Source organism: Camelus dromedarius, chromosome 15 (genome assembly GCF_036321535.1).
Source record: "Camelus dromedarius isolate mCamDro1 chromosome 15, mCamDro1.pat, whole genome shotgun sequence".
Taxonomy (NCBI): domain Eukaryota; kingdom Metazoa; phylum Chordata; class Mammalia; order Artiodactyla; family Camelidae; genus Camelus; species Camelus dromedarius.
Window position 1 is genome coordinate 13,229,823 of NC_087450.1, and position 16,486 is coordinate 13,246,308.

Sequence of the window (16,486 nt, forward strand, 5' to 3'; positions counted from 1 at the left end):
CTAAATATATATATAACAGATGAACAACAAGTTTATACTGTACAGCCCAGGGAACTATATTCAATATCTTATAGTAACTTATGGTGACATAGAATATGAAAATGAATATATGTGTGTTCACGTGTGACTGAAGCACTGTGCTGTACACCAGAAATTGATACAACATTGTAAACTGACTATGCTTCAATAAAAATACATTAAAGAAAAAAAAGTATAAACATTGTCAGTCATGGCAGAGATTTCCTACTTCACAGTCGGGAGTCAGCTCATCCTGATTGGAAGTCTAGCTCCACCAATTCCAGCTTCTAAATATGCAAACTCTGGAAAGTGGCTTCACCTCCCTAGGCCTCAGTTTACTGTCCTGAGCAGGGGGAAAAAGTAGATGACAAAGTACTCACCTCATAGGATTGTTGTGGGAATTAAATGAGATAAAGCACTTAAAACAGAGCCTGGCACATTCAGTAATGGCTGGAGTCACCCTAATTCCAGAGGCTACTGGTAGCCCCTCTAGACAGGCTTGAAGTGTAAAGGATGTGTCAGACCCCGAACAGTGGTTTCCTGAGAGTTACCAGCTCGCCGGCTAGAGAGAGCCTGGTTCTTGAAGACTTTGGGCTGAGTCAAGCGGCCCACTGCCCTCAAACCAGGATTCTCCTGCCATCTAGTGTCCAATGGCAGCAAATACCTAAATTTCAAAGTCAGGGTACTTTGAGTCCCCCATTCATTAGTTTCCTTTTCTTCTCCAGGCTCCACTTGGCATCCCCAAAGCTTCTAGCTCTTTCATGCTCTGTTCTGTTCAGGCAACTCCCAGTATGTGGCCTGGCATTCTCTTCACCCTTTTGTGTGCCAGGCAGAAACACCCACTCTTCATATCCTCTAAGAAAGCTTTCCCGAGGCACTTGGACCGCTCAGTTTCTTCTTGCCAGCCCAGGCCAACCCCTCTAGCACATCCCTTTCAACACTGTCTGTCTGCCAACTTCACCGATGCTCCCCGGTGGACCCCCACCCATAGCACAGTGCCCCGTGACTGGCATGCGTCTTAAAGCTATCCCTTGATATCTGTGGGGCATTGGTTCCAGGACCCACTGCCCATACCAAGTCCTGATGCAGATGCTCAGGTCCCGTAGTCTGCCCTCCCTAACTGCTGATGTGGAACCCGAGAATATCCAGGGCCGAATATATGTGTTTAATAAATGAATAGTAGGTGTATACATCCATCAAAATTCATCAAATTGTACATCTGAAATATGTGTAGTTTACTATACAGAATTTATACCACAATAAAGTTGTTTTATAAATAGATAGATAGATAGATAAGTAAATAAATAAATGCATAGGGTGGTAAAGTTGAAGGTGAGGTATTCCAGATAGAACTGTTTCCAAGAGCTTAGAAACAGCTCATTGTTGGCACATTGTTGTTTTTGTTTTTGTTATTGTTAATTTCCGGTGTACAGCATGGTGATTCAGTTATACACACATATATATATTCCTTTTCTTATTCTTCTTCGTTACAGGCTATTACAAAATATTGACTATAGTTCCTTGTGCTGTACAGTAGGACCTTGTTTTTATCTATTTTATACAAAATGCTTCATTGATTATCTGTAGCCCCTGCATTGTGCCTTTGAAGCTAATAACTTTTTAATAGAAATAAATGCATAAACATACATCTGCCAACAATCCAACCATTCCACTTCTAGGTAGTTACCCAAGAAAAATGGAAATCTATGTCTACTAAGGATTTGTTCAAGGATGTTCATGGTCACCTCTTAATTCAGAACAGCTAATAACTGAGAAAGACGCAAGTATCCATCAATAAGGGAATGGAAAAACAAATTGTGGTGCATCCATTCAATGCCATACTACTCAGCAGCAAAAAGGCACCGAAGTAAGGCTCAATCTCAGAAGCGTTAATGTTAGGTGAAGAAGCTAGACCCCCCTCCAAAAAAAGTACACATTAATGATTTATATATAAATATAAATAAATATATATTCATACATATATAATATAGAAAAGGAAAACGTAATCTGTAGTGGTATAAAGCCGATCAGTGGTTGCCTGGGGTCAGGAGTACAGGAATTGGGGGGAGAATGGATACAACTAAGATCTGCGCACATAACTGTATGTTAATTATATTAAATATTTTTAAGGAATTTTAAGGAAGAGAGGGAAAGAGGAATGGAGAGAGGGAAAAGAAGGAGAAACACAGTAGCGGAGCTCGCTTGCGGGCAGCGGTGGGCGGACCAGGTGCAGAAGCTCGAGGAAGGCGGGAGCCGCGGACGCCGCGGGGGGCGGGGGGCGGGGGGCAGGGAGCGCGGCGGGAGCCGGCCGCCCAGCGTGCAGTTGCTCCTCTCGGACGCCAGGTGGCGGCGTGGGCCGGGAGGGGCGCGGCGCGGTGACCCCGGAAGCGGCGGTGAGGGGGCGGGCCTATGCGCGGGAGTCCATGTGGGCGCCGGCGGGGCGGGTAACAGCGCGGGGTCGCCATGGCGGAGCTGCAGCAGCTCCGGGTGCGAGAGGCGGTGGATTCCATGGTGAAGAGTCTGGAGAAGGAGAACATCCGGAAGATCCAGGTAGCCGGGCGAGGGCCGATCCGGGGGTCCGGGATTCCCGGCCCCTTCCCGCAGCCGCCGCGCAATCCTCCGCGCCACTGCGTCCCTCCCGGCCGACGCGTGTCGAGGTGTCCCTGGGGTCGTCCCTGGGGTCCTCGGAATCACGCCTCGCCCTCAGACAGAACTTCGGGAGCTTTGGCTGAGCGGATGAAATCTGTGCGTCCTCGCCACGCGCAAGGCCGTTTGCCCCCCAGGCCGGGCCGTGGGAGGGGGTGTCCCCGCACCGGGGTTAAATACCCGCTGGTATGATGCGTTCGGCCTCCCCGACCTTCCCCTCTTGCGCGGCCCCTTGTGCAGGTGAGCAGGCCGCGGCCCGAAAAGATCACGGCCAAGGTGAAAGACCGGAAAGGCGAAAGCTCTCGGCCTCCTCAGTAGCCAGGCTGTGCCCGGTTCTGTAACACCGAACTCTGCTCCACACGGCGTTGGTCCTGCTTTGACCCCCTAAGTGTCTTGTAGCTGTTGGTCCTGCTTCCCTAACCGGATTGTGAGTTTACCTTGTAAAGGTGCCCCTGGAGTCGAGTGGACCGGTTGCCCCCTGGTGGAATGTAGGTTCCTAGGTTGCTGACCTCTGAACCCTGTGGTGTAGGCACCTAGGTTTCAGAACTTGGCCTCATCTGACCCACCACCACCTTCCCCGTCCACCCAGCCTTCAGTGCAACAATTGCCAAAGAACTAGCAGCAAGGAGGCCACGCAGCACCCCACTAGGCAAAAAGGATAATGTTCCCATTCGTGGTTCTAAGGCCCTGATGTCTATTCTAAGGAGAAGTGCGGATATAGACGCCCCTCCTAGCCTCTGTTGCACTCCATGGTCATCTCTGTCCCCGGAGGCTTTCCTGCCTCACCTCTCCGCCCTCCCTCCACAGGGCCTCATGTTCCAGTGCAGCGCTGGCTGTTGTGAGGACAGCCACGCGTCCATGCAACAAGTGCACCAGTGCATTGAGCGCTGCCATATGCCTCTGGCTCAAGCCCAGTCCCTGGTGACCAGCGAGTTGGAGAAGTTCCAGGTAAGGAATATCCCAAACAGAGGACTCCAGCCCTTGGTGTTGGTCTTTTGCAGGAGATGACAGGCATTTGTTCAAAACTCTTGGCTTTAGTGTCTTGGTTCTGTGTTAACATTTGTGACAGTGCTATAGCCAGCTAGTCTTCACAGGATTTTAAGTTTTAGAAAAAATCCTGGAGGTTGAGTGCTGTAAGAATTTCCCATAGAAACAATGTAAAAGGGAGTTACCAAGAGCCTTATGATTCCCCTCCCCCACTGATACCAAATATAAAATACGTCCGTACAGTGTAAAGCTTTCCAAAACATAGCAACCTAGAGCAAGATCCTACCATCACTTTGTAGATTTGCCCACCAAGAACACCCCTACTTTCTACACCCAGAGGGCAGCCCCCGTGTCACTGAAGAGCAGTCTTCATTTATATGAAGAATTGTTGTTGTTGGCTTGCTGATTCCTGTCTCACAAGCCTCTCTGGGGTCTCTAAGGGCCCCCCATATCCCTCCCTGGAGCAGAGGGTAGCCACAACTTCATTTTACTCCCTTCCTCGGGATATACTTTCCTGGAACTTGGGGGAAGCAGGGCCCACTTCTGAACCAGTTTTTCATAGCCTGGGATTCTGTTCACATGGCAAAATTATATCTAACGTGATACATCTTTACATTCTATATAAAATTCTTCAAAATTACTGGGGCTGTAAGAGAATAACTTCTCCAAGATCATGGAACTCTAAGAGGGTTTCTTGGTGTTTGACACCTTATTTTACTGCTAGCGTCTTTCAAAATTTGCTTCTTCAATTACTGTATAACTTTCTCCTCCCATTCACTTTTCAGTCCTCTCCAGGCTAACTTACTCTTCCACTGTGCCAGAACCACTCTCTCCACTCCCCTCCATGGGGCTGAAACCAGTGGTTATTTTCATTCCTCGTCTTACTCAGTGTGTCTGCATCATTGATACAGTGGTTCACTTGCCCCCCTCCTTAAAACCCTTTATTCAGTTGGCCTCAGGATAGGATAGCTCACTCTCCTGGGTTTCTACCTCTCCCTCTAGCCATCCTTTCTTGTTCTTATTTACTGATTTTTCCCCTCTCCAGCCTCTGAGGAGCATTGGAGTGCCCAGGGCCAAGCTTGGACTTTTTCTCTGTCTAGTTCTCTAGGCTCGTAGTTATAAATATCATCTATATGCTGACAACTCCTACATTCATATCTCTAGACCAGCTGCACCCCTGATCTCCAGATTCATATTCCCAACTCTTTTCCCCAACATCACCACTTACTTATTTTATTTGTCCATCTGCCCTCATTGGAATATAAGTTCAATGAGGGCAAGAACTTTATCCATGTTACTCAATGCTGTATTCCCAACATTACAAGAGTCCCTGGCACATAGCTGATGCTCAATACACGATTTGTTGACTTGAGTATTTCTCTGTAGCAAGGACAGACCTTATAGAATCAAGATGTTTGAAAATCTGTAGTTGAGTAACAGTGGCCTCTAGTTACTTCTCACTTCCTGGAAGAAGCTTCTGTATAATTTATTCTATTCTATCATTCATCTGCTTTCTAGTAATGCTTTGTCTGGGCACTCGTGTCCTTTTTTTCTTTTTAAATATATATAGTGTCCCTTAATTTGATCAAGAGAATACATGTCAAGCCAAAATATGCAGCACAGAGCCTGGCACATGATAAGCACTTGGTAAATAAAGCTCAGCCTCTCAGTCTTCTCTCCCCTTTTCCTTCTTGCCACAGGACCGCCTGACCCGGTGCACCATGCATTGCAATGACAAAGCCAAAGATTCAATAGATGCAGGGAGTAAAGAGCCTCAGGTGAAGCGACAGCTGGAGAGTTGTGTGACCAAGTGTGTGGATGACCACATGAACCTCATCCCAACCATGACCAGGAAGATGAAGGAGTCTCTCTCATCCATGGGGAAGTAGAAGTCTGCTGTTGGCCGTCCGGGCTAAGGGCAGGAGCCTATTTTAAAAGAGGAATGAGGATTTGGGTCTTTTAAGCAAAGTTTATGAATGAAGAAATTAAGGATGGCAGCACGTTTAAGGCCTACGTCACTTCCTTCTGAACACTGTTTCCTTTGTGTTTCAATCCTAAAAAGCGAGATGGAAAAAACTGGTGCTAAAATTTGGGTCAGAGATAGCACAGGTGTTTTTGAGAGCCCAAGGGTCACGCGGCAAGTGCTTATCCTGGCAGAGGGGATCACCCTTGTACCCAACCAGAGCCCTCCGAGGTACCAGACTGTCATAGTACACAGGTACCAACAGGTGGGCAGGTTCCTCTAGCCTGCCTGTGATCTGGTGGTGTGGAGAGAGGTGTTTCTGTTTGTTGTCAGCTTTCTGTCTACCGGAAGGATCACCACACCATTTTCCATAAACTGTAAAACAAAATCCATGAGGTCACCAATTTAAAAGGGAAAAGGAGACTTCTAGGGTTTGGTTTGGTTTGGTTTGGTTTTATAGACGCAGGCATGAAGTTAAGTTAAGATGTGGCCTTGGGAGAGTTAATTTGCATAAGAACTTTGAAACGGTCCTTGTGGGTATTCATTTCTGGCCATCAAGGTGTGGATGTGCATTTTTTAAATTACATTACATCTTTCAGCCTGGAGTCCCTACAAAAATATGAGAGGTGATGTCACACTGCTATGGAAGCAAATCTTCCCTCTCACTGGCAGCCATGATTGGCCCTGAGGCTGCCTGCAGCAGTGACAGGACAATCTTGCGGTGACACTCAGCCTTGAAGGGAAAGGAGGTTTTGTGCTGTGCGCTAGTATTCAGGAGTGAACAGTGAAAGAAAAACGGTTAGCTGCTTAATTAAGAGTTACGAAGTACTGGATTTGAAAAAATCTGGTTTTCATAAAACAGGATAGAATGAAAGCTTAAACCCAGTATTGCTTACTTTGCCCCCTGAAATGACAGAGCTCTATTGAGACAATCTCTTGGCAACACAAAGGGGATGGGAGAAAAAGTAAGCATCTTGGGGGTGAGCTGTGACTTTTTTAGAGCTAAAGAGGGACAGCCCCCCACCCCCATCACCAAATACCACTTTTGCCAGGGCCTTTGCAAAATGCATTGTTCTTCCCCTAGTTCTGGCACCTTACCGTTTTGTTAAGTAAGTTGTTGTCTTTTTACCAATTTATTACTTGAAATGATAATGTAGCCTGTCTGTTTGCTGTTTCAAGACTGTGATATATTTTCCTAGTGGTTTGGTTTTAAAAATAAATAAGGTTTAATTTTTCCTCCATTATTGTGTTTCTTTCCTTATGTTTGGGCAGTGAGTATGTAACTTTGTCACGATGCTTCTCTTTGTAATATGTGAAATAAATGTAAGGCATCCAGGGAAGTGAAAATTAGTTTTGTGTTATGATTCAGATGCTTGTAAATGGGAAGAACTTTGAGGGCAGGCTAGGGCACTACAACCTGAAGTCCATTCATGTAAAAAGACAGACACTATAAGGTTGAAAAAAAGAAACTCAATGTTCATGTCAGGTCTCTAGCTTCAACTAAACACTAACAGCAGAAGATGGAAAAGATAGACAGTTACGGCCTCTCTAGAGAAAATGCAGTGTCTAGGATTTTGAGTACCAAGAGAGTACAAAACGTATGAGTTTAAGTCTACTGTCACTGGCATTTAAATGGAGTTGTCTGGACATTCTATTTTGGCCTAAGTCTTCTATAATCCCTGTTGTATTTGATTCATAAATGTAGATGCTCCTGTTTTGGGCAACTTAACTAGGAACAAGTAAGAGCATATGTTGAAAATCAATACCTCAGATCATGTGTGTGTGTAAGTGTGTTGCACATCGTATTTTATATAGAGGGGCAGGGTACATTTAGTGGGGTTTTGTAGGCCTTGTTAACAAGCATTGCAGGACCATCTGTCAGGAGTACAGTTCTGGGTTCTAGAAATTCTTGGAAGCTGAGGCCCATCACCCTACTCTTTTGATGCAGTGGTCACTAACTGAGCTGTTACTAGAATCCTAGGCTTTGCATGACATCCTGTGGAAATACAGGCATACCTCAGAGAGATTGCAGGTTCAGTTGGAGATCACCACAATGAAGCAAATATCTCAATAAAGTCACACAAATATTTTGGTCCTATCACGGATCACCATAGCAAATATAACGATGAAATCGTTTGAAATACTGTGAGAATTACCAAAATGTGACACAGAGGCGTGAAGTGAACAAATGCTGTTGGGGAAAAAAAATGGCATGAGAGATTTGCTGGACTCAGTTGCGACAAACCTTCAATTTGTTTAAAAAAAAAAAAAAAAGCAAGCTCCACAAAGCACAATAAAGGAAAGCGCCATACACGGGAGGTATGCCCAAACATGCTGAACACATTTCAGGGGCCCACTCCTCTAGAGCTTATTTTCATTCGGCACGTACGAAGAAGATAAACACTGCAACTCATAAAGACAAGGGTTTTCCAGCGTTCTTCAAAAGCTACAGGTAGGACCGGGGCACCTCACTTTCATAGAAGAACGGAATGAAGGAGCACTTCTGGAGGCCCCACCCCTCTGATCTGGTGACGCAACCGGAAGCTGGGGGCTGATCGACAAGCGCCCGCTTTCCCTAAGTATCGCGAGGTAAAACGTGAAAGCAGCCGACAATCAACTGGCTGACGGGATCAGTGACGTCAGACGCGAAACGCCGGGCCTACCGCTGGAGTGTGAGGTGCTGCACGGGTTCTGTTTGGAGGCATCTTTGAGCTGTCCGAGTGGTCATCATGAGCAAAGCTCACCCACCCGAGTTGAAGAAGTAAGTGTGTGTGAGGGCCGCGCCCACGTGGCCGCTTCTTGCTGTGTCTCGTGTTCCTCAGATGCCCCGCCATTTCCCGAGAGTGCGCCTGGTGTGCGTATTCCGGTGCGCGGCCGCCGCGATCCGGGCCCGGGTACCGCGCTTCGGGGCCTGAAACCCGCGCGGAAGTCGTATTTCGGCTGGAGGGTCGTGGTTACCAAAGGCAGCAAGGCGCCTCGATCCAGCCGACTTGCCTCCCAGGCGGGAGCTCGCGGCCCCACGTCTCCCCCACGCTCTCCCTCCATACTTGAAGATCTTGAATGCCATCCTTTGTAGCATCGTGTTCTAGATGCTGGAGAGTAAGTCTACAAGGAACTAAGGAGATGGGTGGGATGGAAGCGTTTGTTAGTATATGAGTAATCAAAAGCCGCCTTAGTCTTAAAGGATGTGGTTGTTCCTTTGAGTTTTAACTTAGAAATCTCATTTCTTTTTCTTGCGTGCTTGTACTTAGGTTAAGCTTGAATGTCATGTGATACGTTGCTCTGTTAACAGAAGTTTGTAAGAAATTCTTTTTTTCTAATTAGAGAAGGCCAGGGGGTTGGGATTGGGGGCGGGGCGGGGGAGGGATACCCAGTAAAATCAACTCGAAGTAGTGTATTCCTACTTTAGATATGACCCAATTTACAGTTTTGGCGTCCTCAGACACTCTTGACTGAACTTAGCATGTTCCATGTTTCCTAAGTAACTTCTCCATCATGCTTATACTATGTAATGCTGGAATTCTGCATGTAGTAGTTGGATGGCGCAAAGGATGCAAAATTGATTCAGGAATCAATTTGTGAGGCAGCCATCTCGTCTGCCTTGTTTATAGTTCATTTATTATTAGCCTCATAAAAAGTTAAACTAAAGGAAAGGTTCATATTTAATAATTTTGCATTTAAATGCACATTTGTATTAAAGCCATCTTTTGTGCAAAAACTCCGTGTATATTTTAATTGGGTCTGTTAAAGATTTAATTATTAAATTATAAGCCTAACATTAAGAAAAATAGGAATTATTGTTGAGAAAACGCTTATCTAAGATATTCTTTTATTGGTGAGCTGGTAAAATCTTGTAAGTTTTGTATGAGTTCATCAGGAACTGGTGCAGTGGTAATTATTTTGTAACAAAAAGAGCATAAGGTTTCCTTTTTGAGTCTTAAGATATTATTTGAGAATTTCAAAAGATGAAACTAGTTTTATTTCCTCTCTTCTTATCTCTAGATTTCATGAACTGCATAATTCTGTCAGGGTTGCCTCCAAAATGACTTAAATTTTTTCTTCCGTTAGTTCTCAGAAATATCTTCTTTTACACTTTTATACCCTCCTACTTAGCATAGCTGAGTGGTTCTTAACTGCAGGATAGAGAGTCTGGTTCTACCGGGATCTAGTAGGTAGAGGCCAGGGTTGCTGCTAAACGTCCTGCAGTGCACTGGACATCACTCAGCAACAGAATTACCTGGCCCCAAATGTCAGTTATGCCAAGGTTGAGATATCCTGGCCTAACCAAATTCTTCCTCCCACTCTTAAAAACTGCTGCCAGAGTAGTTGTCTTTTTTTTTTTCTTTTTTTTTACTTTTATTGAGATATAATTGACATACAGCACTGTAGAAGTTTAAGGTGTATATAGCATAATGATTGTCTTACATATAACACAGTAGTCTTAAGAATGGCTGACTGCCGCAGTAACTTATCACTGTCTACATAATAAAGTCCAGACTTCCTTCTTCAAGCTCCTCTACCTGAAATCCAAGCACCAAGTATTACACACACTTACTTGAATACCATGTTCTCCAGCCAGACAGAACCATTTGATTTTGCTCAAACTTTTTCACTGCTGTGTGACTTTGAAAATTTTACTTAACATTTCTCAACCTCAGTTCCCCATTATTAAATGGTGGTAATAGTAATACATAACTTACAAAAGCTGTCATAAGGATTAAATAAGCTCATGTGTTATATTTGTGTGTTTTATATAACATATCCTATTAAAATAGATTGTTTTATATATTATACTATATATTTTTACTTGTAAAAACCTATCTTGCACCTTCTGTCTGGCTCCACGTCTTAGCTTTGAATTCTCCCATGATATACATGAAAATTGAATGAAGTTTCATATTTTCTAGCCTCTAACTGGAAGAGGTAAAAACTGGTTTGACTTGCATGCCTTCGTATTCTCATACTACCCTGCTGAGATGGAATTTCCTTCCTTAATTCAAATTACTTCAAACTTCAAAAAATGCATTTATTTTGCTAATGTATACATATGTGTTGAAGAATATCCTGAACACTTACTATTCATGCTCAATATTGCACTAAGTATTGTCTCAAATATAAAGTCATACCTGTTGGGCTGGGTATGGTTTGATTACCTTCTGGTTTCTTCACACGTTTGGTTCTGAAAATAACCAAAATATAACCAAATTTTTGTTTTTCCATTATGGTTGTAAAATCTTGTCATTGAAAATTAGGTCAGTATTGAACAAGAATGTTTCTGTAATTCACATCAGTATAAAGACTGAACTTAATGTACATTAATATATATATTCTAACTCCATCCCATTTTCCTTATCTTGCCCCTTCCCAAATTACATTGCTCAGTGTAAGTTCTAACTGAGGTAGCCCATCACTCTCATCCTTTACAGCAGTACAAGGTTTTTATACTTTTAAATTGTATTATTCCTATTGTGTACATTGTAGCACATTATATTGATTATACCTACTTTTGTGCTTACTTATGCTTAAATTTTTTTAATTAGTTACCTAATCTTTACCCCTTTTGCTTTTTCAGATTTATGGACAAGAAGTTATCATGTAAGTTTTTTGGATTTTTTATTTTTTTAATTATTCAATTGCTTTTTACATGTGCCTTAGCAGTATATGTTTGGAGCAACTTTAAAAATTCAAAGCCCACAGAACCTCTAAAATTTACATGCATTAATTAAGCAGGTTTATCAAAATCCTAACTTGACAATTTCATTTACTTAATTTCTTATATTTAGTAGGTTTCACAGTACTTCAGACCTTTCATTATTATTTCAAATAAGCCCTGTCTCACTTTGACAGGATTAACAGGATTTTCTGTTTTATGATACTTGAAAACTTAACTAAGATTCTGACGTACCCAGTACTCAATAGGGGTAAAGACCATGCCTTAGAGGCAAGCAGCCTTCACTTTGAATTCCAGCTCTGCCACACAGTAACTGTATAATCTTGAACCAGTTATTTAAAAGCTCTATACCTCAATTCCCTCATAAAAGTTAAGATAACTCTACTTTAGAGGAGTCTTATAAGTTTAATGTGGAAGTAAATGCAAAATGTTTAGCTTAGTGCTTGGCATATAGTAAGAATTGTACATCTCAAATACCTGGATTTTATCTCAGCTAAACTTAGTCAGGTCAGTTAACCATTCACCTTATAGTTAATGGTCAGTTTTATTAAAATTTCTTTTTCCCTTTGTATAGTGAAATTAAATGGTGGCAGACATGTCCAAGGAATACTGCGAGGATTTGACCCCTTTATGAATCTTGTGATAGATGAATGTGTGGAGATGGCAACTAGTGGGCAACAGAACAACATTGGAATGGTGGTAAGTAAAGATAGATGATTTCTCTTAGAGATCTCATTTTTCTTTTGAAGTAAGTTTAGCTTTCCTTCCATCAAACTCTTGAATTAAATTGAAGTTAGGCAAATTACATGCAGGATTAGACATCCCATCTCCCTTTTAGTTTAACATGTGGCAGTCATTCAACTGTTACCTGTAGGTTAGAGCTGAATCTTACACAGAATCTAGTGAGGTCGTTGGGCTTGAAATAGCTGTTGGAAATCATTTTTGAGCTTTATTCTATAATAGAGGCCTTTACTCAGTCCTTCATTAGAGGAATAGTTCTCAATCTTAGTTGCATTTTAGAATCAAATTAGTCTGGGGTGCAGCATAGTTTTTTAAAGTTCCCCAGATGATTCTAATGTAAGACAGAGATTAACCATGGATCCAGAGCATTTACAGGCAATGAGGGTTTTTTTTAAAAAGCAAACAAAAACTATGCCTAGACTCTACTTCAAAGCAATTGAAACTATCTCTAAGATTTTTTTTGTTAAAAGATCTTGGGTAATTTTAATGTATAGAAAGGATTAAGGGCTACTTATCAAACTTTAATATGCTTATGAATTCTCCTAGAAGATCTTGTTAAAATGTAGATCCTAATTCAATAGGTGTGGGCTAGAATCTGCAATTTTGCATTTCTCACAAGTGCTCGTTTGATGAAAATTTGGCAGTCCACAGATCACACTTTTTGAGTTTAATTGTCTATGTAATTAACCTAGATTTTCTGGTTTATCACACTCAAATATGAAAGTAATCAAGGTAGAAGTTGCCAGGGATACTCACAATGACAGCTATTCACATGGAAGGAAACAAATACTGAGTTCCTAATTACAGGAGCAAACATTTCTGCATTCGTTAGGTGGTAGCGGTATGACTATGGAAGAAGAGTTTTTGATGTTTGTCCAAAACCCAGGCTTTGTTTTTGGTTTTTGTTTTTTTATTTAAGTACAGTCAGTTACAATGTGTCAATTTCTGGTGTACAGCACAATGTCCCAGTCATGCATATACATACATATACTCCCAAAACCTAGGCTTTGAATTCCACTCTTTGCCCAGCACAGGACAGTAAGTGGTAAGTCCGAGTTTCTTGGGCAAGGTGAATCAAAAAAGACAGCTGTAGCAAATCATTGAGCACATACACCTCTAAGAGGTGGTAAGAGTTCCTAATTATTAGCCCTGATTTTGCCTCCCTTTTTAAAATTTGAACAGTAGAGGGGTGTAATTTTTCTTAAATCACCCTTGCCAAGATTTGTGTTATTGTTTATTTCAAATGTGTTTCCGTTACTTCATTTTGAAAAAGCAAGTCAGTGATCAGGGTCAGAAAAACAGCCTAGAGTCTCCAGGTCTGAGACTCCCCACCTGCCCCCACACGTTTCATGTAAATTGGCCTCTTCAGGTACAGTCTCCTTGAGCTTCTCTTGAAGATGAATAAAATTGTGGGCAAATCATTAGCAATAGTTTCTTATAAAAACAATTTTTGAGTACCCCAAGATTTCTCTCTAGCCCTTCCTTTTACAAGTTAGGAAATCTTTGTTCTAAAAGAGGGTAGATTTGGTTCTTATCCCAAAAGATTGCTGAAAAAGGATTCAAGAAGGACTTGACGTCTACAAGTCAGTTCTAATTTGGGAGGATAACTTTAGAGAATTAGGTGACACTTCTTGAAAATTAATCAGAGAAAGAATTGAGCCTAGATCATGGATGTTTCTTGTAATTTTCCTCCTAAATTTTAATGAGCTTAATTTTCTTTACACAGAAACTGATTAAAAGCACTGCTATCCCGTGTTGGTCAGATACTGAGCACCTGCTCGCTGTGTTGGGCAGTCTGCTATTCCATGTCTGATGCTTGCTGTGTAACAAAGTTTGCATTTAGTAGTGCTGATTCTTACAACCAAGTTAACACTTCGAAAATTAAGTAATAATATATCATTTGTCTTTAATTTTTAAAAATATCTAAAGAAAATGCAGAATGGCTTTTCTGAGGAAAAGAAGGGAAACAAGTTATGGGTTTTTTTGTTTTTTTGGTTTTTTGTGTTTTTTTTTTTTTGCAAGTTGCCTGGCTAAGGAGACAGTTACACTGGCTTCATTTTTCCCTTGTCCAATTCAGTGACCCATTGAGGCCATTGAAATTACTTAATACAATTCAATTAATAATACTATTAAGAATATTTGTGTTCTGAAAGGGAGGTAATTTGTTTTGGGGGATCTATCAGGTAGATAATGGCCTAATGCTATCTCAACTAGCCTCTTCTTAGACATCTCCAGAGCTGTCGGTAGCCTCACCTGTCTTATTTCCTTAAGATTCCACTCCACTCCAAGGTTCCCTTAAGAATGTGGTTCAAATTGTGCATTTTATGATGCTACATATTTTAGAAGTTCTTCCTAGCTTTGTTCTCCTATTAGTCTATTTAGGTTTATATTCTCTGTCCTTTCAAGAGACTGAAAAAGCCTGAGCAACACTTTCCAAAAACTTAGTATTGAAGCACAGCAAAAGGAGCAGTGTGGAATTCTGGACGTGATATTTCCAGTTTGATCTGGAGAACAGGGCCTTGAACACAATGGGAAAAGAGGGAGAGCGCTGCCCAGCAGAGGTGCTCACTGACCAGCCTTAATTCCAGTGTGTTATGGGAGAAGGCAAAGAAGCGTGTGATACTATCTTAGAAAGTGTTGATGGTGGTTTTTTATTTTTTAATGGTGGGAAAAGGAAAAAGCCCTCAGGGCTGAAAATCTTAGTTATCTGAAATAACTTCTCTCCACAACCCCCCACTTCTAGGCTAGTGTCAGAAATGGGCACATTTAGGAGGGAGCTAGGAAAGGAGGCTCGTTTTTTGTGTTTTGATCAATGAGATGTGATGTTCATCATCTGTTGCAAATAAGCCAGGAATTTAAAACTCTGAGAACTAGGTAATCATGTTGTTTAGCCTTCTTCATTTCATCTCCTAACTTACAAGAAGCGTAAGAGTCTGTAGGTTCCTTCAGTCCCCATTGTCATCATCTTCAGGGCACTTTTACTCTTTCAATGAAGCTCTTTAATTCTTTGCCACCTTCTCACTTCTCGTTGCTGTTTGTCACTGCCAGGCTCCAAGACACTTTCCAGCCTGCAGCGTCCCTCTCCAGTCTGCTAGCCGCAGTAATCACATGCAAATTCATTTGTTTCCTTAGCAGACACTTGTGGAACCTTGTGTGTGCCCGCCAGTGCTTCAGGCACTGGGGGCGTTGTGCCAAGCAAGGTCCGTGCCCTCAGAGAAATGACATTTGAGTGAGAAGGACAGTAAATAATAGTGTATGTAATAAGTAAATCAAGCAAGCAAGCAGAATGAGGGGAGAAGAGAACCAAGTTACAGCTATTTTTACTCCACCTGCCTACAAGCATAGTTCCACTTTGAGTCTGCAGAATGCCCCCATTTCTAATAAATTGTTACATGTCCCCTCACCCCTCCTGTCCTTTGAGCTGTCCAGCTCCCTGAGCTGATCTGTAATTGCATTATCTACAGTCCACCAGGGGCTCCTTACTTTCACAGTCCCCTTCTGGTTTGACTTTTCTGCCCCTTCTTGAGCTCAGTTACCAGCCCTTTCACCTGTGCCCCCTTGAGTGCCCTTGCTTATCTCCCCCTAGGAATGGCTACTGTGTCAGACACTGTACCCCAGGCCTTTTCTTCTCTTCCTCCCTCCAAGTTCCCACCCATTCTCTTATATGTGCTTTTGCCAAAACTGGTCATTCCCCAACCTGTGAAACTCACTAGCTCATTGGTTTCAGGATGCCCTCCAGTCACTGTAAGATTAGTGTTCAGTTGGGTACAAACTGTCTTTTTCCCACTTCCCTTCATAACCTTTTACTGTATTCAAATTAGATTCTTTCCTTATCCCTTTACTCTTTTTATCTCAGTTCTATTTAGAATCTCCTTTCTGTCAAAATTCTACCCAATTTTCAAGGCCCAACTAAAATGTCATCTTCAAAAGGCCTACTTTTTTCAAATTCCATCCTAGTTTATTCCCTAAATGATCTTAACACCCCTAAGTTGACATATGTTCTATTGTACCTATTTTTCTCATTAACTTTTGGATCCCTTAGGGGCAGGGATGGGCATGTTCATTTGAGTCCTGTAATTTGGGTGAAATGTTTTGCTAAATGAATTGTTTTTAAATTCATTTTCTTTTTCTTAGGTAATACGAGGAAACAGCATCATCATGTTAGAAGCCTTGGAACGAGTATGAACAATGGCTGTGTTCACCAGAGGAATCAACTGCTTCCACGTGTCCCCTCTCCACATTTTGCTACGATAAAAATTGGGTCGTGTACATTTTCTTATTGAACTTTTTTTTTGTTAAATAAACTTTTGTGATAGTCAAAAGTGCCTTCTCAGATGTTTTGAACATAGAAAATATTAGCTCTTGTTTTGACTTTTTTCTATTATGACCTATTCCTGGTTGAGGCTGACTTGTTCAAAGGGTTTTGTGCATTAAAATAGAAGAGTCTTATTAAATGTGAA

General features: G+C 42.1%; 2 protein-coding genes across 2 annotated transcripts; both read left to right on the forward strand.

The window, feature by feature from the left end:
- The first annotated feature begins 2,411 nt into the window (after positions 1-2,411).
- FAM136A (family with sequence similarity 136 member A) lies at positions 2,412-6,855 on the forward strand. The gene is made up of 3 exons (XM_031467220.1): positions 2,412-2,568; positions 3,472-3,612; positions 5,352-6,855. Exons 1-3 carry the CDS (start codon positions 2,482-2,484, stop codon positions 5,538-5,540), a joined length of 417 nt encoding a protein of 138 aa, XP_031323080.1. The 5' UTR covers positions 2,412-2,481; the 3' UTR covers positions 5,541-6,855.
- A 1,370-nt stretch (positions 6,856-8,225) lies between these two features.
- SNRPG (small nuclear ribonucleoprotein polypeptide G) lies at positions 8,226-16,348 on the forward strand. The gene is made up of 4 exons (XM_010979869.3): positions 8,226-8,375; positions 11,187-11,209; positions 11,860-11,984; positions 16,161-16,348. Exons 1-4 carry the CDS (start codon positions 8,344-8,346, stop codon positions 16,209-16,211), a joined length of 231 nt encoding a protein of 76 aa, XP_010978171.1. The 5' UTR covers positions 8,226-8,343; the 3' UTR covers positions 16,212-16,348.
- The last annotated feature ends 138 nt before the right edge of the window (positions 16,349-16,486 follow it).

Coding starts and splice junctions, on each gene's coding strand:
- FAM136A (XM_031467220.1), top strand. CDS start 2,482: ATGGCGGAGCTGCAGCAGCTCCGGGTGCGAGAGGCGGTGGATTCCATG. Junction 2,569..3,471: donor AGAACATCCGGAAGATCCAG/GTAGCCGGGCGA, acceptor CTCCCTCCACAG/GGCCTCATGTTCCAGTGCAG. Junction 3,613..5,351: donor GCGAGTTGGAGAAGTTCCAG/GTAAGGAATATC, acceptor TTCTTGCCACAG/GACCGCCTGACCCGGTGCAC.
- SNRPG (XM_010979869.3), top strand. CDS start 8,344: ATGAGCAAAGCTCACCCACCCGAGTTGAAGAA. Junction 8,376..11,186: donor CACCCACCCGAGTTGAAGAA/GTAAGTGTGTGT, acceptor TTGCTTTTTCAG/ATTTATGGACAAGAAGTTAT. Junction 11,210..11,859: donor TATGGACAAGAAGTTATCAT/GTAAGTTTTTTG, acceptor CCCTTTGTATAG/TGAAATTAAATGGTGGCAGA.